At 55.8% G+C, this 18,317-nt stretch overlaps 1 protein-coding gene across 3 annotated transcripts in view; it reads left to right on the top strand.

Annotated features, from left to right (window-relative positions):
• The window catches only part of smg1 (SMG1 nonsense mediated mRNA decay associated PI3K related kinase), a 41,638-nt gene extending 24,406 nt beyond the window's left edge, over positions 1-17,232 (top strand). For 2 of the 3 annotated variants that reach the window (XM_060045983.1, XM_060045982.1), the window contains exons 41-64: positions 3-232; positions 773-1,018; positions 1,338-1,476; positions 1,900-2,009; positions 2,128-2,352; positions 2,719-2,912; positions 3,259-3,431; positions 3,840-4,119; positions 4,763-5,035; positions 5,373-5,607; positions 5,966-6,192; positions 6,794-6,950; positions 7,092-7,281; positions 8,241-8,512; positions 8,962-9,171; positions 9,648-9,785; positions 10,356-10,508; positions 12,433-12,612; positions 13,154-13,381; positions 13,789-14,000; positions 14,403-14,503; positions 14,593-14,769; positions 15,251-15,357; positions 15,769-17,232. In XM_060045983.1, coding sequence (XP_059901966.1) covers positions 3-232; positions 773-1,018; positions 1,338-1,476; positions 1,900-2,009; positions 2,128-2,352; positions 2,719-2,912; positions 3,259-3,431; positions 3,840-4,119; positions 4,763-5,035; positions 5,373-5,607; positions 5,966-6,192; positions 6,794-6,950; positions 7,092-7,281; positions 8,241-8,512; positions 8,962-9,171; positions 9,648-9,785; positions 10,356-10,508; positions 12,433-12,612; positions 13,154-13,381; positions 13,789-14,000; positions 14,403-14,503; positions 14,593-14,769; positions 15,251-15,357; positions 15,769-15,846 — 4,535 coding nt within the window. In that variant the 3' untranslated portion in view covers positions 15,847-17,232. Of the gene's footprint in view, positions 1-2; positions 233-772; positions 1,019-1,337; positions 1,477-1,899; positions 2,010-2,127; positions 2,353-2,718; positions 2,913-3,258; positions 3,432-3,839; positions 4,120-4,762; positions 5,036-5,372; positions 5,608-5,965; positions 6,193-6,247; positions 6,401-6,793; positions 6,951-7,091; positions 7,282-8,240; positions 8,513-8,961; positions 9,172-9,647; positions 9,786-10,355; positions 10,509-12,432; positions 12,613-13,153; positions 13,382-13,788; positions 14,001-14,402; positions 14,504-14,592; positions 14,770-15,250; positions 15,358-15,768 lie in introns of those variants that run through there. The other variant, XM_060045984.1, reaches the window with a different exon arrangement.
• Positions 17,233-18,317: the final 1,085 nt, after the last annotated feature.

Raw genomic sequence — 18,317 nt, 5'->3', positions numbered from 1 at the left:
AGGTCTGGAGGACCTGCACCTGGACGAGCGCATCATGCAGTTCCTGTCCATCGTCAACACCATGTTCACCAAGGTGAACCAGAAGGAGTCGCCCCACTTCACGGCGCGCCACTACTCGGTGACGCCGCTGGGCTCGCGCTCGGGCCTCATCCAGTGGGTGGACGGCGCAGTGCCTCTCTTCGGCCTCTACAAGCGCTGGCAGCAGAGGGAGGCGGTGCTGCAGGCCCAGAAGGTCAGCGCTCTAAACCCCTTTAAGACCACGGGGGCCCTAACTCGACACGGAGCGGCAGATAGCAGAGGGCCGTGAGCCCCGACGAGCCGTTTGTTAACGTGCATCTTAAAGGTCTGCTGATAAACTCTCCCTGCGGTCCGATGCCCACACGTCTCTCTATGGGTGGACCTACCGGTGTGCTAATCCGTGAGAGGGTAGCTGAAGTACGTACGAAAAGTACAAAGACAAAGGTTGCTCTTTGGAATGCAGGATTGAAGGGATGTGGTCTGGACACTCTCCCCGCTTTCGCTGTTTTTTTTAGTTTGCAGTTCCTCAAAGTGCAGCCGGGCAAATAGACCTCCCATTAAATCAGTAGACTGAAATGAACCAAGTTTATCACTTAAGGCGTAGCATTTACATGAACGTTAAGCACACAGATGACCTGATCTTTGAGTTTCGATGTGTGCTGTCTCTAGAAGCGGTTATTGGTTGATCTGATGCCCTTGGTGACTGGTCTGTGCTGCTCAACCTGCCCCCCCTCCTCAACCTGCCCCCCTCCAGCTCCAGGACTCCCTGCAGGCCCAGCCCGCGCCCCTGGTCCCGCGGCCCAGCGAGCTGTACTACAGCCGCATCGGCCCGGCGCTGAAGGCCATGGGGCTCAGCCTGGACGTGTCGCGGCGCGACTGGCCGCTGGGCGTCATGAAGGACGTCCTGAAGGAGCTCATGGAGACCACCCCCCCCAACCTGCTGGCCAAGGAGCTGTGGTGCTCCTGTACCACGCCCAGCGAGTGGTGGAGGGTCACCCAGGTCAGCCCCCCCGCCCCCGCCACAGCTCTGGAGGGTTAACCCAGGACCCGTCTGATCAGTGGAACGGCCAGACCTAGCCTTAACTCAGCCGTTTGAACCTTTTTGTTCCTCAACGCTTACTAGTTAATATTTTTTAGTTACTGGTACTTCTTGATGAGTTACCTGTAACTATTCCAAATGTTACTAGCATCTATTTCAGTTTGACTAGTAACTTTTTATTAGATCCTAGTTTATTGATTAGCATGTAAATGTTACTAGACCCTGTGTATCAACGAGGTGATAGTAGCATGTTTAACCTCCTCTCTCTTGTACCCCGCAGTCCTACGCGAGGTCCACCGCCGTCATGTCGATGGTGGGATACATCATCGGCCTCGGCGACCGTCACCTTGACAACGTCCTCATCGACATGACCACCGGAGAGGTGGTGCACATCGACTACAACGTGTGCTTCGAAAAAGGTCAATCAAAACCCCAACCGCCAACTCCAATGTTGCCCCTTCCCAGACAGGCTCCGCCCTCTCTGTCCCGTCGCCCTGACGACGCTCCTTTACATTCAGGGCATTAAGCAGACGCTTTATCAGAAGCCACTTACAATATGTCTGAACGAAGAGAAACAACCATATATCGCTGTGGGTACTGTATGGATGTTCATAGATCCTAGTGCCAAGCATGACAATTGCTAGGTTAACCCGTTCCCTGTGTACAACACAGATAGCTAGGGTAAGATGCTAGTATTAATTTAAGTGCCAGGACGTACATCATACAATAGGTGCATTAATGAGGGTTTAATGAGGGAGGCGGTGCAGAGTCCAGGTGACCCACGGAGGCTTGAGCCTCTTGCTGAATCTCCCCCGCCTCCTCAACGCGGTCTCCCCCTACAGGCAAGAGCCTCCGTGTCCCCGAGAAGGTGCCGTTCCGCATGACCCACAACATCGAGACCGCCCTGGGGGTCACTGGTGTGGAGGGCATCTTCAGGCTGTCCTGTGAGCAGGTGTGCTGGATATATATATACATCTATATATATATATGTATTTGTATCGGACCCTCGGGAGCAGACAGTCCCCCCGGCGGCGGGCCTTGATTGACGCGGCGTGGGGGTTGTCTTGCAGGTGGTGCAGATGATGCGTCGCGGCCGGGAGACGCTGCTCACGCTGCTGGAGGCCTTCGTGTACGACCCCCTGGTGGACTGGACCGCGGGCGGCGAGGTGGGCTTCGCGGGGGCCGTGTACGGCGGCGGCGGCGGCGGGCAGCAGGCGGAGAGCAAGCAGAGCAAGAGGGAGATGGAGCGCGACATCACGCGCTCGCTCTTCTCCTCGCGCGTGGCCGAGATCAAGGTGAGGAACCGTCGGGTTAAAACTAACAAATGTAACAGGATATAATTGAAAGCTAGTGAGAGTCAACTTCTCTCTTTATATTTATAAATTTTTGTTTAAATTAATATTGATACAATAATAATAATATATATATTTATTTATTTTTTTACATACATCTGTATGTCATTGCGGGCCGCCATTGGCCCGCGGGCCGCCCTTTGAGAACCAATGGTTTAAACATAGTTTTCTGAAAACCGTGGAGTAGGACTTGAGGGGAGTCGGGCCTGCCCTGTCAGTGAGGCTCTCACTGGTTGACCTAAAGAGGAGGCTCTCATGAGCGTAGTAATGAGGCCCGTTCCCTCCTCGCTGCACCGTTCCGCCCCCCAGGTGAACTGGTTCAAGAACCGGGAGGAGATGCTGGGCGTGCTGCCCCAGGTGGAGGAGGCGGTGGGGGAGTACCTGGCCCTGCAGGAGCTGCTGTGCCAGGGGGAGAAGCTGCAGGCCAAGCTGCTGGAGGAGGCCTCCTTCCTGGAGGGGGCGGAGAACCACGCCGACCACCTCATCGTCAGCCTGGAGCAAAGGTGCCCCGGTCTCACCCACAGCCGTTTCCATCTGCGCTAACGCTGTTGCTCTTACACTAATGGCACTCATGCAGAATTCCTAGAACCTCCTTTTCAGATGGGATTATCTTTTTTAAATGGTACGAAATATTTCACGTCAGGCTCCTGTTGGCCGTGTCTCTCTTGTCAAAGATTGTCATCTCAATGAGACTAACCTGGTTAAATAAAGGATAGAACAAAGTTGCAGTGGAAGGCATGAAATGAGTTATTAACCGGTGTCGTGTGGACAAGGCCGTGAACCCTGGGGAGTCCTCCGTTACCCCCCAGGGGTGATGTTTCTGACTCTGAGCGGTCCGTTGGGCTCCAGGTACTCTGAACACACCCAGCTGCAGTCCCGCCAGCGCACGGCGCAGGAGGCCATCCAGAGCAAGCTGTCGGACCTGGACCAGTGGATCTCCCAGTACCAGGCGGCCTTCGCCAGCCTGGAGGCCACGCAGCTGGCCAGCCTGCTGCAGGACATCAGCAGCCCCATCGACCTCGGTGAGACCCGGGCCGGGGCTGGGACTCTGAACACGTCCGCTGGGCGGCAGTAGGAGGAGGGAGAGCCGGCCGGCTGTTGATCCCCGGCTCCTCCTAGCGGAGTGTGGAGGTGTCCCTGAGCGAGAGGCCCTCACTGCTCCCGACGCGCTGGCTGTCGCCCTGCGTGGTCGACTCTGCCGTCGGTGTTTGAATGTGTGCATGAATCGGTGATTGTCAGGCAATATTGTTTAGTGCTTTGGATAAAAGCGCTAAACAAACGCAGACCATTCACCCTCTAACTGGTCAAAGGACTTATTTCTAAAGGAAATGACCAGAGGCACTTTGTTGACTTATTTGACCCGGTATGACTGCTGAAAGGTCCTCTCCACCGTGTAACGCTGTGGAGGCTAACGTCTCTTCCCCCCCCAGGCCCCCCCAGCTACGTCCCGGCCACGGCCTTCCTGCAGAACGCGGGCCAGGCCCACCTGATCGGGCAGTGCGAGGGCCTGGAGGCGGAGGTGGGGGGGCTGCTGCAGCAGCGCCGCGGGGCCCTGCGCGGCTGCCTGGAGCAGCTGCACAGCTACGCCACGGCGGCGCTGCTGTACCCGCGGGGCGCCCTGCTGCGGCACCGCGCCCACCGCTGGAGGGCCTGGATGGAGGGCCTGCTGGGCGGCATGACGGCCGAGCGCTGCCAGGACGTCTACAGGAGGTCAGTGGCTCCCTCGTGGTCCCCCCCCCCCCCGCAGTCTGGAGGAGTCAGAGCCGCTTTAGGACGGATCCCCCCCCCCCCCCCCCCCCCCCACAGTCTGGAGGAGTCAGAGCAGCTTTAGGACGGATCACCCCCCCCCCCCCCTCCCCCCCTCACAGTCTGGAGGAGTCAGAGCAGCTTTAGGACGGATCAACAGTAGGCTTTTAAACTGAACTGACCACGCCCCCTTCCTCTCGGTTTTCTCCTTCCCTACGGAACACAGTAACTCGGCGTTGTCGTGCCGACAGTCAGTCAGATCAGATGTTCGAAGCCGTTAGCTCACTGAAGGCTACGCCCTTTCTAACAAAAGACACTTCATTGAATCTTGCCTAAAGCAAATTTGAACGGTTAATTTAAAGGTCGGTAGATACAAGATGACAGATCAGTCCGTCCAGCAAACCAATGCAAGTATATTGATTTATATTGAAGTGTATCGGCTGTAGACGCTTCCTACTGTACTTCCTGTATGGTCAACAAGGACTGACCATTAGCAGACGGGTTCCTCCATGGCTCCACCGGGCCGCCCCACCCTCTAAGGGGTCCCGCCCCTGACCCTGACCCTGACCCTGACCCTGACCCTGTGCGTTCTGTGCTCCTCCCTCAGCTACGAGGCGCTGTTCGCGCCCCAGCCGCCGCCCGCCAGCTGCCAGTTCCTGTCGGCCTGCGAGCTGGCCCTGCAGCAGCAGGCGGCGGAGGTCAACGGGCGCGTGCTGCGGCAGGCGGAGCGGCTGAAGGCCGAGGGCACCTCCACCCACACCTGTGAGGAGCAGCTGGCGGAGATCGAGCGCTGCATCGCCGCCTTCCAGCGGGAGAACGGCGAGCAGGGCTCCCTCAGCCTGGCCGCCATCATCACCTCCGCGCTCTGCGCCCTCTTGAGGTGTGTGTGTGTGTGTGTGTGTGCGTGTGTCTCCCCCTCCTGCTCCTGACCAGCTGGCTGTCGCCTCACATATTTGACTCCGCGGTCGTTGTGTGAACGTGTCTATGATCCGTTAAGAATGTCTGCTGAACGTGAATTCCCCAGTTGATTGGCCCGACTACCACGACCGGTAATGGTAGAGGCGTCAGTCAGTGTGAACGGGTTACGAGGTTCATGTTCAACCTTCAGAAAGGGTCTCCCCTCTCTTTAGACGGAACCTGGTCACTATCAGAACATGTTCACTCACTCCTCCCTCCCTCCCCCCTCCCTCCCTCGCCCCCCCCCCCACCCCCTCCAGGCGTAACCTGATCATGGAGGGCGCGGCGGCCAGCGCCGGGGCGCAGCTGGTGGGGCTGGAGTCCCGGGACGGAGCCTGGTTCCTGGAGGAGCTGTGCAGCATGAGCTCCAACGTGGGCATGCTGGCCACGCTGCTGCAGCGCTGCCAGCTGCTGCCCCACGACCTGGACCTGCCCGCCCCCGCCCACACCCTGCAGGTGGTCTACCTGGCCAACGGCGTCTACACCTGCCTGCACGTGAGTCTTTGAGGACCTGGGTGGGGCACATGTCCTGGACATATCGGGGTCGCGGTCTAGGGATCATATCGACCGCAGTCGGGTTAGAGTTAGGGGTGTAAGAGAGTTGGTTTCTGTGAGGTGTTGGTGTTCATGTATGGCTCATGATTTACTATTATCACAGTACCGGTTACCGGATGTTTTACCGGTTGCTCGAATTGGCCGACAAATGCGTGCTGTAGCCATTGAAGCAGGCAGACAAACAGACGGGAACTGGACCAACGTAGACTGATGTGTGTCCCGTTGTGCCGGGCTAACACTCTGAGCCAGGGTCTCGTCCTCATCCCCCTCCCTCCCTCCCTCCCTCTCGGCCGCCCAGGAGCTGAACGCCAACTTCCGTCAGATCATCTTCCCGGAGGCTCTGCGCTGCCTGCTGAAGGCGGAGCCCACGCTGGAGGCCATGCTGGCGGAGCTGGAGCAGCTGGTGGAGCAGGCCTCCGACGGCCTGGACCTGCAGGGGCTGGTGGAGGGCCTGCAGGGCGGCCTGCACGCCACCTCCATAGGGCTGGACCGCGACGCCCAGGCCCGCTGCCTGCACATCACCAGGTGGGGGGTGGGGGGGGGGTGACCATGGGGTACAGCAGAGGTTCAGGTTCTGCAGGATGCTGCGGGCGCAGTACTCTGAGCTCATCCAGCCCCGCGTGCTGGAGCCCTGACTAGAGGCTAACGTGTTGCTCTGTGTGGTGCTGCAGGATGCTGCGGGCGCAGTACTCTGAGCTCATCCAGCCCCGCGTGCTGGAGCCCTGACTAGAGGCTAAAGTGTTGCTCTGTGTGGTGCTGCAGGATGCTGCGGGCGCAGTACTCTGAGCTCATCCAGCCCCGCGTGCTGGAGCCCTGACTAGAGGCTAAAGTGTTGCTCTGTGTGGTGCTGCAGGATGCTGCGGGCGCAGTACTCTGAGCTCATCCAGCCCCGCGTGCTGGAGCCCTGACTAGAGGCTAAAGTGTTGCTCTGTGTGGTGCTGCAGGATGCTGCGGGCGCAGTACTCTGAGCTCATCCAGCCCCGCGTGCTGGAGCCCTGACTAGAGGCTAACGTGTTGCTCTGTGTGGTGCTGCAGGATGCTGCGGGCGCAGTACTCTGAGCTCATCCAGCCCCGCGTGCTGGAGCCCTGACTAGAGGCTAACGTGTTGCTCTGTGTGGTGCTGCAGGATGCTGCGGGCGCAGTACTCTGAGCTCATCCAGCCCCGCGTGCTGGAGGCCGCCGGCCTGGAGCCGCCCAAGATGTCCGCCGGGCAGATGCTACTGGTGGCCTTCGACGGGATGTTCGCCCAGCTGGAGACGGCGTTCGGGCAACTCATCGACAAGGTACCGCCCCCTCTCACCGTACTCTCAAATCCATCTCGATTTGGTTACGAAACAAGACCATGTTTTCACATGTTAACACTAACGGAGTGAGAGCTCCTGTAAGCGGCTGCGTGTTGACCCCTGGTGGTGCCCCCCCTCCAGCTGAGCTCCCTGGAGGTGCCCCCCGCCTGGCAGAAGGTGGACGTGATGTGGGAGGCGCGGGGGTCCCGGGGGCTGCTGCTGGCCAGCCCGTCGCAGCGCCGCGTCCAGGAGGAGGTCTTCTTCCTGCAGAGGCTGCTCACCATCAGGGACTTCTTCAGGCTCTGCAGCTCCTTCGCCCGCACCCTCTCCGGTAAGTGTCCCCCCCCGGGGGTCGAGGGAGCCCCGATGAGCCACGCCCTCCTTACTGGCTGTGGGGAGCCTCACTGGGGGAGGTGGAGACCCCTCCCAGCCAGTCAGCGGGAGGCTTTCCCAATCAAAAGAAACGCGATCACAGTTCTCTCTCTGGGCAACTATGTGACGCAAAGTAGCGTGTTTCATCAGCAGAGTATATCATTTAATCTATAAAGTTATGCAAATAAATATCACTCGGTATCTACTCCAGCTATGGGCGGGTGATTTTTAAGCTTTGAGCTCGTTGAACTGTAACGCTTTGCTTTAAGGTGGAACACGCCAGTCCTGAAACTGGCTTCAGCGTAGCATTGGTTAATAATTGATGGCAACAATATCAAATCAAACCAATTGTGACTTATTGATCATTTTGGGAAGTAGGCCACCTTCATCTTTAAAAGGTGTGTAAGATGTGGTCAGTGTCCAGCATAAGATAATTAAACTCTAAATGTTGGGTGAATTGTTTGGCAGCCTACGATCAGACGTTGTTGGTATCTCATCCTCGTGGCCCCTCCCCCAGCCCCCCGCCCTCTTGCTGCACCAATCAGACGCTAGCCATATGTACAGTGACCTCATCTCATCCTCGTGGCCCCTCCCCCAGCCCCCGCCCTCTTGCTGCACCAATCAGACGCTAGCCATATGTACAGTGACCTCATCTCATCCTCGTGGCCCCTCCCCCAGCCCCCGCCCTCTTGCTGCACCAATCAGACGCTAGCCATATGTACAGTGACCTCATCTCATCCTCGTGGCCCCTCCCCCAGCCCCCGCCCTCTTGCTGCACCAATCAGACGCTAGCCATATGTACAGTGACCTCATCTCATCCTCGTGGCCCCTCCCCCAGCCCCCGCCCTCTTGCTGCACCAATCAGACGCTAGCCATATGTACAGTGACCTCATCTCATCCTTGTGGCCCCTCCCCCAGCCACATCCCCTCCGGCTGCAGAGGACAGCCCCGCCCCCAACGGGCCGGGGGTCCACCGCGGCCCGGCGGCCGGCCCCGGGCCCGGGGCGGCGGTGGTGAGCGAGGAGCAGATGGCGCGGCCCATCAAGTGCTTCACGGCGGAGTACGTGCGGCAGATGGTGCTGGGGCTGCCCACCCAGGCGCTGGGCCTGGCCCTCTGCAGCACGCTGTCGGCCCTGGGCCTGGACCTCATGGCCCAGGTGGAGGCCAAGGACTTCGGGGCTGACGCCAAGGTGAGCCCGCAGGGGGCCAGCGGCTGTGCTGGACTGTAGAAGGGTTCAGGTCCAGGGGCAGGTGTCCCGCCGTGTGCTGCTTCTATGACAGCCACTTGATTGGTCACATGTGTTAGTGGTGACGTAAACGAGGTCGTCGCTACCCGAATACGTGGATTATTCAACCTCTGGGTGGGGATGCTTCATGTACTGCCCAGTGGTAAGGGGTTGGTATTTAAAGCTGAACTATAGCTAAAATGACATTTAAATAATACCATTCTTAAAAAATCTGACCAAATATGGAGCCCAAAGTATAAAAATAGAAGGATTTTTTTCTCATGAAAGTGTCGATCGACAGCAGTCGATCCACCGCAGGGACATGTGAAGATGAGACGCACTCAACTCTTGTTGACGCGTGTGATCTGGGCCTGCTCTTACTTCTACCCCCCCCTCCCGTCTCCACCCACCAGGTCTCTCTGGAGGACCTGTGCCAGAAGGCGGTGGAGGAGGGCCTGGCCTCGGGCCGGCTCTCCCAGCTGCTGCTGACCCGCGCCAGCGTGCTCGCCTCCTCCTACGACACGGCCTGGAAGAAGGTGGACCTCCTGCGCCGGCTGGACTCCAGCCTGGACGCCGCCAAAGTCAGCCTGCAGAGGACCCAGCTGCACCTCGCCATGTTCCAGGTCAGAGGGCGCCCCGGGGCCCACCCTGATAGGGGGGGGACTTGGGCTTAACGTTGCATGCCAATATGTCCACACCCAACTTTTGCACCTGTGTATTATGGCTGTAAAATAATAATTAGGTATTTAAACGGACATCGCGATGTGATAGCAAAGGCCGGAGATCAGTGAGATTCGTATTTATTTGCTTTTTTCAGTTTAATAGTTAAAGATATTACAATATCAATTAATTCATCAATTCATCGTAACACATAGGCCTGGCCTAAAGGAAAGAGCAGTCTATATGTTGACTGCTTCCAATGATGTGTTGGAAAATTATATACTAAACCCCGATAGCAATATTGATCGAAATCATCGCAATTCGCTGATTTCCCCAAATCGTTCAGCCCTACTTTCTTGGCCCATTTTTCGGCAGACAGTTGTCCTTCCAACCCCGTTGATGCGTTCCCCTTGGTGTGTTTCTTGTACGTGCTGCGTAGTGGCAGCACGAGGACGTGCTGGGGTCCCGGAGCCAGCAGCTGAGTGTCAACCCCCCGCCTCGCTCCATCATCCTGGGCAACATGAAGAAGAAGCTGTACAAGCTGAGCCAGGACGAGGCGGCCATCGCAGCCGTGCAGGTGGGTCCCGGACCACGCCCAGAGGGACTTGAACTCCAGCCCCACAGAACTGGGTCCAAACGGATAAGAAAGGACCCACAATGCACCTCCTTGGTTATTGTTTGGTTTAGACTCCAAACCATACAGTAACTTAGGAGGGGGCATGGCCAGAGAGACACCGCTCTCCGCTGCTGCACTTACACTTCTGCAGACATCTCGCTGAAGTTTAGAGAGATGCTGTGTAACTTCGCAAACTAGCTCTCTGGCCGGTGTCACTTTGCCAACACGCTTATTAACAACAGTGTGCGACAAAAAAGAATCCCGACGCAAGTAGCAACTATAATACCGAAAACAAAATACAGACTGACTCCCTGGTTGCTGGTGTCGCGATTGATGGAATCTGTTCTACAGATTGAGTCACTTAAAGCTCCACAATGTCACGTTCGCAGCAGGTTTATGTATTTAAATACAAATGTAATGAATCAAACATTGCTTTGGTCCACATCCGCTGGCCTCTCCTTCACCCGCTCTTCCTCTCCTTCACCCGCTCTTCCTCTCCTTCACCCGCTCTTCCTCTCGCTCCACCCCCAGGAGAAGCTGGCCAACCTGGAGGCCAGCATCGAGCAGCGTCTCAAGTGGGCGGGCGGGGCCAACCCGGCCCTGGCCCCCGTGCTGCAGGACTTTGAGCTCACCATCGGGGAGCGCCGTGCCATGGTGGGCCAGGAGAACCAGCGCACCAGCCAGGTACGGAGAGCACCCTGTTCACGAGTACGGAGAGCACCCTGTTCACTAGTGCATAGAGCACCCTGTTCACTAGTACGGAGAGCACCCTGTTCACTAGTACGGAGAGCACCCTGTTCACGAGTACGGAGAGCACCCTGTTCACTAGTGCATAGAGCACCCTGTTCACTAGTACGGAGAGCACCCTGTTCACTAGTACGGAGAGCACCCTGTTCACTAGTACGGAGAGCACCCTGTTCACTAGTACGGAGAGCACCCTGTTCACTAGTACGGAGAGCACCCTGTTCACTAGTACGGAGAGCACCCTGTTCACTAGTGCATAGAGCACCCTGTTCACTAGTACGGAGAGCACCCTGTTCACTAGTACGAGAGCACCCTGTTCACTACATAGAGCACCCTGTTCACTAGTACGAGAGCACCCTGTTCACTAGTGCATAGAGCACCCTGTTCACTAGTGCGGAGAGCACCCTGTTCACTAGTGCATAGAGCACCCTGTTCACTAGTACGGAGAGCACCCTGTTCACTAGTACGGAGAGCACCCTGTTCACTAGTACGGAGAGCACCCTGTTCACTAGTACGGAGAGCACCCTGTTCACTAGTACGGAGAGCACCCTGTTCACTAGTACGGAGAGCACCCTGTTCACTAGTACGGAGAGCACCCTGTTCACTAGTACGGAGAGCACCCTGTTCACTAGTACGGAGAGCACCCTGTTCACTAGTACGGAGAGCACCCTGTTCACTACATAGAGCACCCTGTTCACTAGTGCATAGAGCACCCTGTTCACTAGTACATAGAGCACCCTGTTCACTAGTACGGAGAGCACCCTGTTCACTAGTGCATAGAGCACCCTGTTCACTAGTGCATAGAGCACCCTGTTCACTAGTGCATAGAGCACCCTGTTCACTGGTGCATAGAGCACCCTGTTCACTAGTACATAGAGCACCCTGTTCACTACATAGAGCACCCTGTTCACTAGTGCATAGAGCACCCTGTTCACTAGTGCATAGAGCACCCTGTTCACTAGTGCATAGAGCACCCTGTTCACTAGTGCATAGAGCACCCTGTTCACTACATAGAGCACCCTGTTCACTACATAGAGCACCCTGTTCACTAGTACATAGAGCACCCTGTACACTAGTGCATAGAGCACCCTGTTCACTAGTACGGAGGGCACCCTGTTCACTAGTGCATAGAGCACCCTGTTCACTAGTGCATAGAGCACCCTGTTCACTACATAGAGCACCCTGTTCACTAGTACATAGAGCACCCTGTTCACTAGTACATAGAGCACCCTGTTCACTAGTGCATAGAGCACCCTGTTCACTACATAGAGCATCCTGTTCACTAGTACGGAGAGCACCCTGTTCACTAGTACATAGAGCACCCTGTTCACTACATAGAGCACCCTGTTCACTAGTACATAGAGCACCCTGTTCACTAGTGCATAGAGCACCCTGTTCACTAGTGCATAGAGCACCCTGTTCACTAGTGCATAGAGCACCCTGTTCACTAGTACGGAGAGCACCCTGTTCACTAGTACATAGAGCACCCTGTTCACTAGTACATAGAGCACCCTGTTCACTAGTGCATAGAGCACCCTGTTCACTAGTACGGAGAGCACCCTGTTCACTAGTACATAGAGCACCCTGTTCACTAGTACATAGAGCACCCTGTTCACTAGTGCATAGAGCACCCTGTTCACTAGTACATAGAGCACCCTGTTCACTAGTACATAGAGCACCCTGTTCACTACATAGAGCACCCTGTTCACTAGTATGATGAAGAGGATGCACGCCTCCATCTATGAGTTCTCCACTTTATAACATCGGGTTGATTGATGTTAAACGAAGGTCATGGTCGTGTTAAGGTCGCCCCACTAACCCAGTGGTGTGAGCTGGTGTAACCCGTCCCGCCCACCCTCCCCAGGTCACCTTCCTGTGCTCCACCATCCTGAACTTCGAGGGGCTGCGCACGCGGACCCCCGAGGCGCTGAGCATGGACGCGGCGCTGTTCGACCTGCTGAAGCGCTGCCAGCAGACCTGCTCCTACGCCTCCCAGTTCAGCAACACGGTGTCCCCCCTGGAGCTGGAGCTGCTGCAGAGACTGGTAGGGTCCCCCGCACCGAGCAGCGCTGGCAGCACCACGGTGGACTGCCCCGGGTACTGCCCCCGTACAGGGCCTTCAGAGTGGGGGAGCCCCCACTCTGAAGGGGGGATCCCCACCTGGCGTTCCCCCTCTATGTTTCTTCCTTGCTGGTTGAGGGAGTTTTCTCTTGCCCTCTTTAGGGGCTAGGGTCAGTGGGGGGTCACATATTGGTCCTGTTAACCCCTTTGAGACAGTACTGGCTATACAAATACACTTGAAATGAAATGAAGAACGTGCCCATGCCAACTTTGGGATCGTTTGGTTGTATATCGAGCCAAGTTTTATTTAAACAGATGACAACATCACGTCACAAAAAGAAGTGGACCCGAATTCAGAAAGAGGTGGAAAGTGTAAAAAAAATAAAATAAAAAAAGAGTGCAAAGTTCAGAAACACTGATTTCTCCACCAGTTTGAGCTCATCTTGGACCTGTATGTAAGATCACAGAAGACCCGGTGACGATTGAAACATAACCCCCCGTGTGTGACTCCGCCCCCCGTGCAGAGCCCCGCCCTGGCCCTCCCCATCGGCACCGCTGATTGGCTGGCGTGTGCCCAGAAGCAGCTCAGCCAGGAGCTGACGGAGCAGCAGGCGGTGCAGGAGGAGCGGGAGCAGCAGCTGGACGCCTGCGGCGACACGCTGCAGCTGCTGGTCGACTCCATCAAGGGCATCCTGTCGGTGCACAACCGGCAGCTGGCCGACGTCAAGCACCTGCTGCGCGCCATGGCCAAGGTAGGGGGGGGGCGAGGGGGAGGGGTCAGGCCTCTGATCCTCTAGACTCTGATCCTCTAGACTCTGATCCTCTAGACTCTGATCCTCTAGACTCTGAGCTGCTGGACCAGCCTGAGCTGGTCCAGCAGCTCAGAGTCTAGAGGATCAGAGTCAATAACCTCAGGTCCACCAGCCTGAGCTGGTGGACCTGAGGTTATTGACTCTGAGCTGCTGGACCAGCCTGAGCTGGTCCAGCAGCTCAGAGTCTAGATGATCCGAGTCAATAACCTCAGGTCCACCAGCCTGAGCTGGTGGACCTGAGGTTATTGACTCTGATCTTGTAGACTCAGCCCCGGTAGTCTCTAAGCTCTTCGGTCCATCATGAACCGCATCCTTGAGCCACTAACACCCTCTCCCTCCTCCCCCAGGACGAGGAGAGCGCGCTGGTGGAGGGCGAGGAGGTGGCGTACGAGGGCAGCGTGCGGGCCTTCCTGCAGGAGTACAAGGCGTGGCAGGACAACATGCAGATGGTGCTGTTCAGCGTGGTGCAGGCCAGTGGGCAGCCGCGCAGCGCAGAGCAGACGGAGCTGCTGCAGGAGATCCCCGCCACGCTGAAGGAGCTGCTGGCCCAGAGCCAGAGGTACGGGCCGACCGCACGCGGATATAGGGGGTCATTCAGCCGACCACACAGCGGGGTCACTTGCTGCTAAAGGCAAAGCCAGTCTGGGGAAGCTAGAACTTAAGAAAATTAAAGAAAAACAAAAGAATTAATTTAATCTGGGAGTACGCTGGCATTTCATTAAAACCTTTAAACGTTCTCACATGTACATAAAAAAAGATTATTTTTATTAACTCTTAACAACCATACCACATTAGCTGCTGGAAGAGTATTATTATTTATCTGTGTTGTGTCAGTAGGTATCGTGGATTAGGTGCTGTCTTAATTCCACCATCGTGGTACAGCTATGTGTTTCCAGACGATTGACCTACTATCAGGAGACGGTCTCACACCCCTTTGCCTCTCTCTGTGGTGTCTCCCCAGTGTCTACAACGGGCTGGTGGGCTTCGCCTCCCCCCTGGTGACCCAGAGGGAGAGCGACTGCGTCAGCCCCACCTCCAGCGCGCAGAGCAGCTTCGCAGCAGGTGTGTGTTTCGTCGTGCTCACGCCACCACCGCTGTCACTGACCCGTCGGGCTGCTGAGGTTAACCCGCCGCCCCCCCTCTCTCCACAGCCGTGCGCTCCACCAGCGTGAAGACCCAGCCCGACTCCATGTCCCAGAACGCCCGCAGGGCCCTGCCTCGCCACCTGGGCACCCCCGCCGACACCCCCCCCGGGCCCCTGGTGGCGGCCAGCAAGGCCCTGAACCCCAGCCCCAAGCGGGCCATCCGGGACCCCAAGACGGGCCGAGGTACGAGCTCGGGGTTCATCCAGCTGTGTCCTCCTAGATGTGTGCTGGATGGATCAGCCTACAGCCCACCCAGTGGACCGTAGCAAACCATGCTCCTCCATCCGTCACACATCTAGGTGGACACGCCCACTGGTGATGTCAGAAGAGGCTGACCACACTCACACCTGCTGGTCTAATCACCTTTAAAATCGGTTCTGCTCTCGCCAAGGCCAGACAGTTCCCAGGTCAGCTAGGAACTGGACTGTGAACGAAGATGACTTGCCTGTAGTTTGTCTTCCAGTCAATATGTCCTCAGATGACCACGGGCCGCCTCAGACTGACGGTCAACGCTGGTGTCTGGCTCCCAGCCTCTTGTTTGAGGGGGCGCAGCGTGGTGTCCGGGGGTCCCTTAACGCTGGTGTCTGGCTCCCAGCCTCTTGTTTGAGGGGGCGCAGCGTGGTCTCCGGGGGTCCCTTAACGCTGGTGTCTCTCCCCGTTGCAGCGGTCCAGGAGAGGAACTCGTACGCCGTGAGCGTGTGGAAGAGGGTCAAAGCCAAGCTGGAGGGCCGAGACGTGGACCCCAACCGGAGGATGAGCGTCACTGAGCAGGTGACCGTTAACACGTCTGCTGCTCTGTCCTCATTGTGCCCGGTGTTAAAGGCCCTGGAGGGGGGGCTTAAGGAGCCAGTGAGCCCACCGTACGCACGGAGCTCCAACACCGAGATCAGCTTTGGGCTGAGGTTCAGGAGAGAGGGGCGTTATCCCCCTGGTTATGAGCCAGCCCAGCCTTATGATACCTCTTTAGTACCGTTGTTTACCTGTAGTGAGCGATGTTGTGGTGAGTCTTATTCAGTAACAATGATTGAAAGACTATTGTTTGACCATCGTATAAGAAAAATGACTTGTTTTACAACGGTCACTGGCTCGTTAAGAACTGTATTCCAGCGTAGCGATCAGTGTATCAGTGAGCGAGCGTGGTGGAGCGTCTGTAACCCCGTCCGGTGTGGTCCCCTGGCCCAGGTGGAGTACGTGATCAAGGAGGCCACCAGCGTGGACAACCTGGCCCAGCTGTACGAGGGCTGGACGGCCTGGGTGTGAACGGGGGGCCGGCCTTCGGTCTCTTTGGTCCAGCAGAGGCTCGTGATCCTCCCGGCGTCCTGACGGTTCTGGGGGACGGAGGAGCCGCGCAGCACTGAGCGCCACCGCGTGGACGGGAGGTGGGAGGGGGAGCAGACACGCCCCCGCCTCCAAACTCCCCACGCGTTTGTGTGATGGGGGGGTTCACGTCGACCTGGAAGGGAGAGGGGTGGGGGATCAACCCCACCACCACCACCACCACCACCAACACCAACACTCCTGGGCAAACACGATTCTGGCCAATGGTTCACCGAGGGGGTTTGGGGGGGGGGGGGGGTCCAACCGGGCCCTTTGGTGGCATTTGTTTTGACCGCAACGGGCCCCTCCCTGAAGGGGACGGATGAAGAGATGGAAGCGAAGCAAGGGGACCTGGGACGGGGGGGGCAGCGAAGGCGAAGGCCTGCCCTTTCCCGCCCTCACCCCCTCCCCTTGCCTGTGCGCGCCCACCCCACCCCCGCCCCATTGGGGGGCTCCTTCCTTCTGCGTCTGGCCGTGTCCGCGTTGACCGGCCGAACCCAAGGCAGGGTCCCAGTGGCTGCAGGACCAGGCGTTGGGGGCGTGACGTCTCCTGGCCTGGCGATCGTCGGCCCGTCGTCCTCTGAAGCAGAGTTGGTGCGCCCCACCTTCCTGCTAGGATGAGGGGTTTGAAATAAAAGGCCTTGATTTGGCCCCGTCGGCTTATTTGTTTAATCTGTTCCTAAATCGTACAGGAACTCGATTCTGTGGCCGGATAACGAGGCTTCAATGAACTTCCCACCCGAAGCCTGAACAACAACGAGGAGGACTCGACCGAGGAGCGGATGGTGTAACCATTGTCCCTGAGAACTTTGTCAACTATATTTTAAACAAACCTCCTCAGTGTCGGAGGCATTGTAAGATGGAAGGGGAGGAGGTTTTTAGTTTCTTCAGGGAGATTCTTTGTGTTGCAGTTAAGAGGCGGACAGCCCGTGTTGGTGAGTGCAGCGGTCGGGCCTTTCTGTCGGACTCGCGCGTCTACGGTCCAACAACGGTCGGTCGGGTACAGGGGGCCGATGCAGGCCACTCAAATCTCCTTTTGCTTTGGTGTACATCTTTAATCTTTGTGTCGTGTATATTTTTGCTCCTTATTGTTTCAAGGAGAACGCGCTGAAAAGTGGATTGCTTCATTGTTTTGACCTGTGAGAAGCCGTCTTTGGTGTGTAAACCTAATGCTTGCTTTTTTTTATTGATATTGACTTCTAGTTTTACATTTTTAGTGGGAAGAATTAAAGGATTGTGTTTTCGGTGGTGGTGTAAACTGTTTCTTAATAGATTTTACTGGGTTTTGTTTGATGCCAAATAAACATAAGATTGGATTAAGTTTTATAACTTGTATGTGTCAATTTGTTGTTTGACATTCTTATTATTCTTATTTGCTGCACATCAGGTTAAAGGTGTTAGTTTCACAAACTAATGGTTCAGTGATCATTTAAGGCCTTGATTCATGACTACCCTCTTCGATAAATACATTGAATTTAATTATTTTTTACAAAATAAAACTGGGATTACCTATAGTTTACAGCTAATGTTACTAAAAGGCTTTGTCTGTCATTTCTCATTGCCAGACAAGGGAATCTGTTGCCTCAATGAAAGTCAAAATACTATCGACGGCGTCATTCATTCAATGAAAACCAGCCTCGGCGCTGACATTTTATTTGATCGATTGTGGTCTTATGTCGCCCTCTATCGGTGATGGAACAGATTGCATGCGAAAGTCTGAAGAAAAAAAACGAGTAAGGTCTCGCTGCAGCCTGTAGGACATGGACATCCAACGTCCAAGTGCTGTCACGTGACGACAAGATGGCGGACGCGGTGAGACTCCTTAGCTGTGTCCATATTCCTCTACGAATAGTCAAATCTCCTATCCTTTACTTAACCTTTGTGGAAAACGTCATCGGGTCAAGGAGAGATGAAAATGTGCTTCCTTTCAAACATAGGAAAAGACAGCGCTGTTTAAAATGAATTCGACTCCACTTTTCCTAACCGACGTCATTGCGTGACGGGGAGTATTGCTGACCTCTAGCGTTTCTATGGTGGAACTACAGTTTTCCGAAGTTGGTCTACAACAGGGGTTCTCAAAGTTTTGACAGCTGAGGGCCAATTTAGGATCCCAAAATTTGACTGAGGGCCGCCAAAGGAAAAAAATGGAGCCGTCAGCATCCCAGTGGTGAAAAAAACATTGCACCGTGGACCTCTGGGAGGGAGGTCAAGTGAGGTCTAAATCACAAAACTGAGGTTCATCCTTTCAAAGTAATGTACAGTCGGATTAAAACTAACAAATAACAGGATTGAATTGAAATCTAGAGAGAGTCGACTTTTCTCTTTATATTTATTTATTTTTGTTTAAATTAATATTGATATAATTAAAAAAAAACGTACTAGCAATGATGGGAAAGTATAACAAAACGGGGAAC

Source organism: Gadus macrocephalus, chromosome 2 (assembly GCF_031168955.1).
Source record: "Gadus macrocephalus chromosome 2, ASM3116895v1".
NCBI lineage: Eukaryota > Metazoa > Chordata > Actinopteri > Gadiformes > Gadidae > Gadus > Gadus macrocephalus.
The sequence above is the reverse complement of the archived record's forward strand: the minus strand, read 5'-3'. Positions and strand labels throughout refer to the sequence as shown.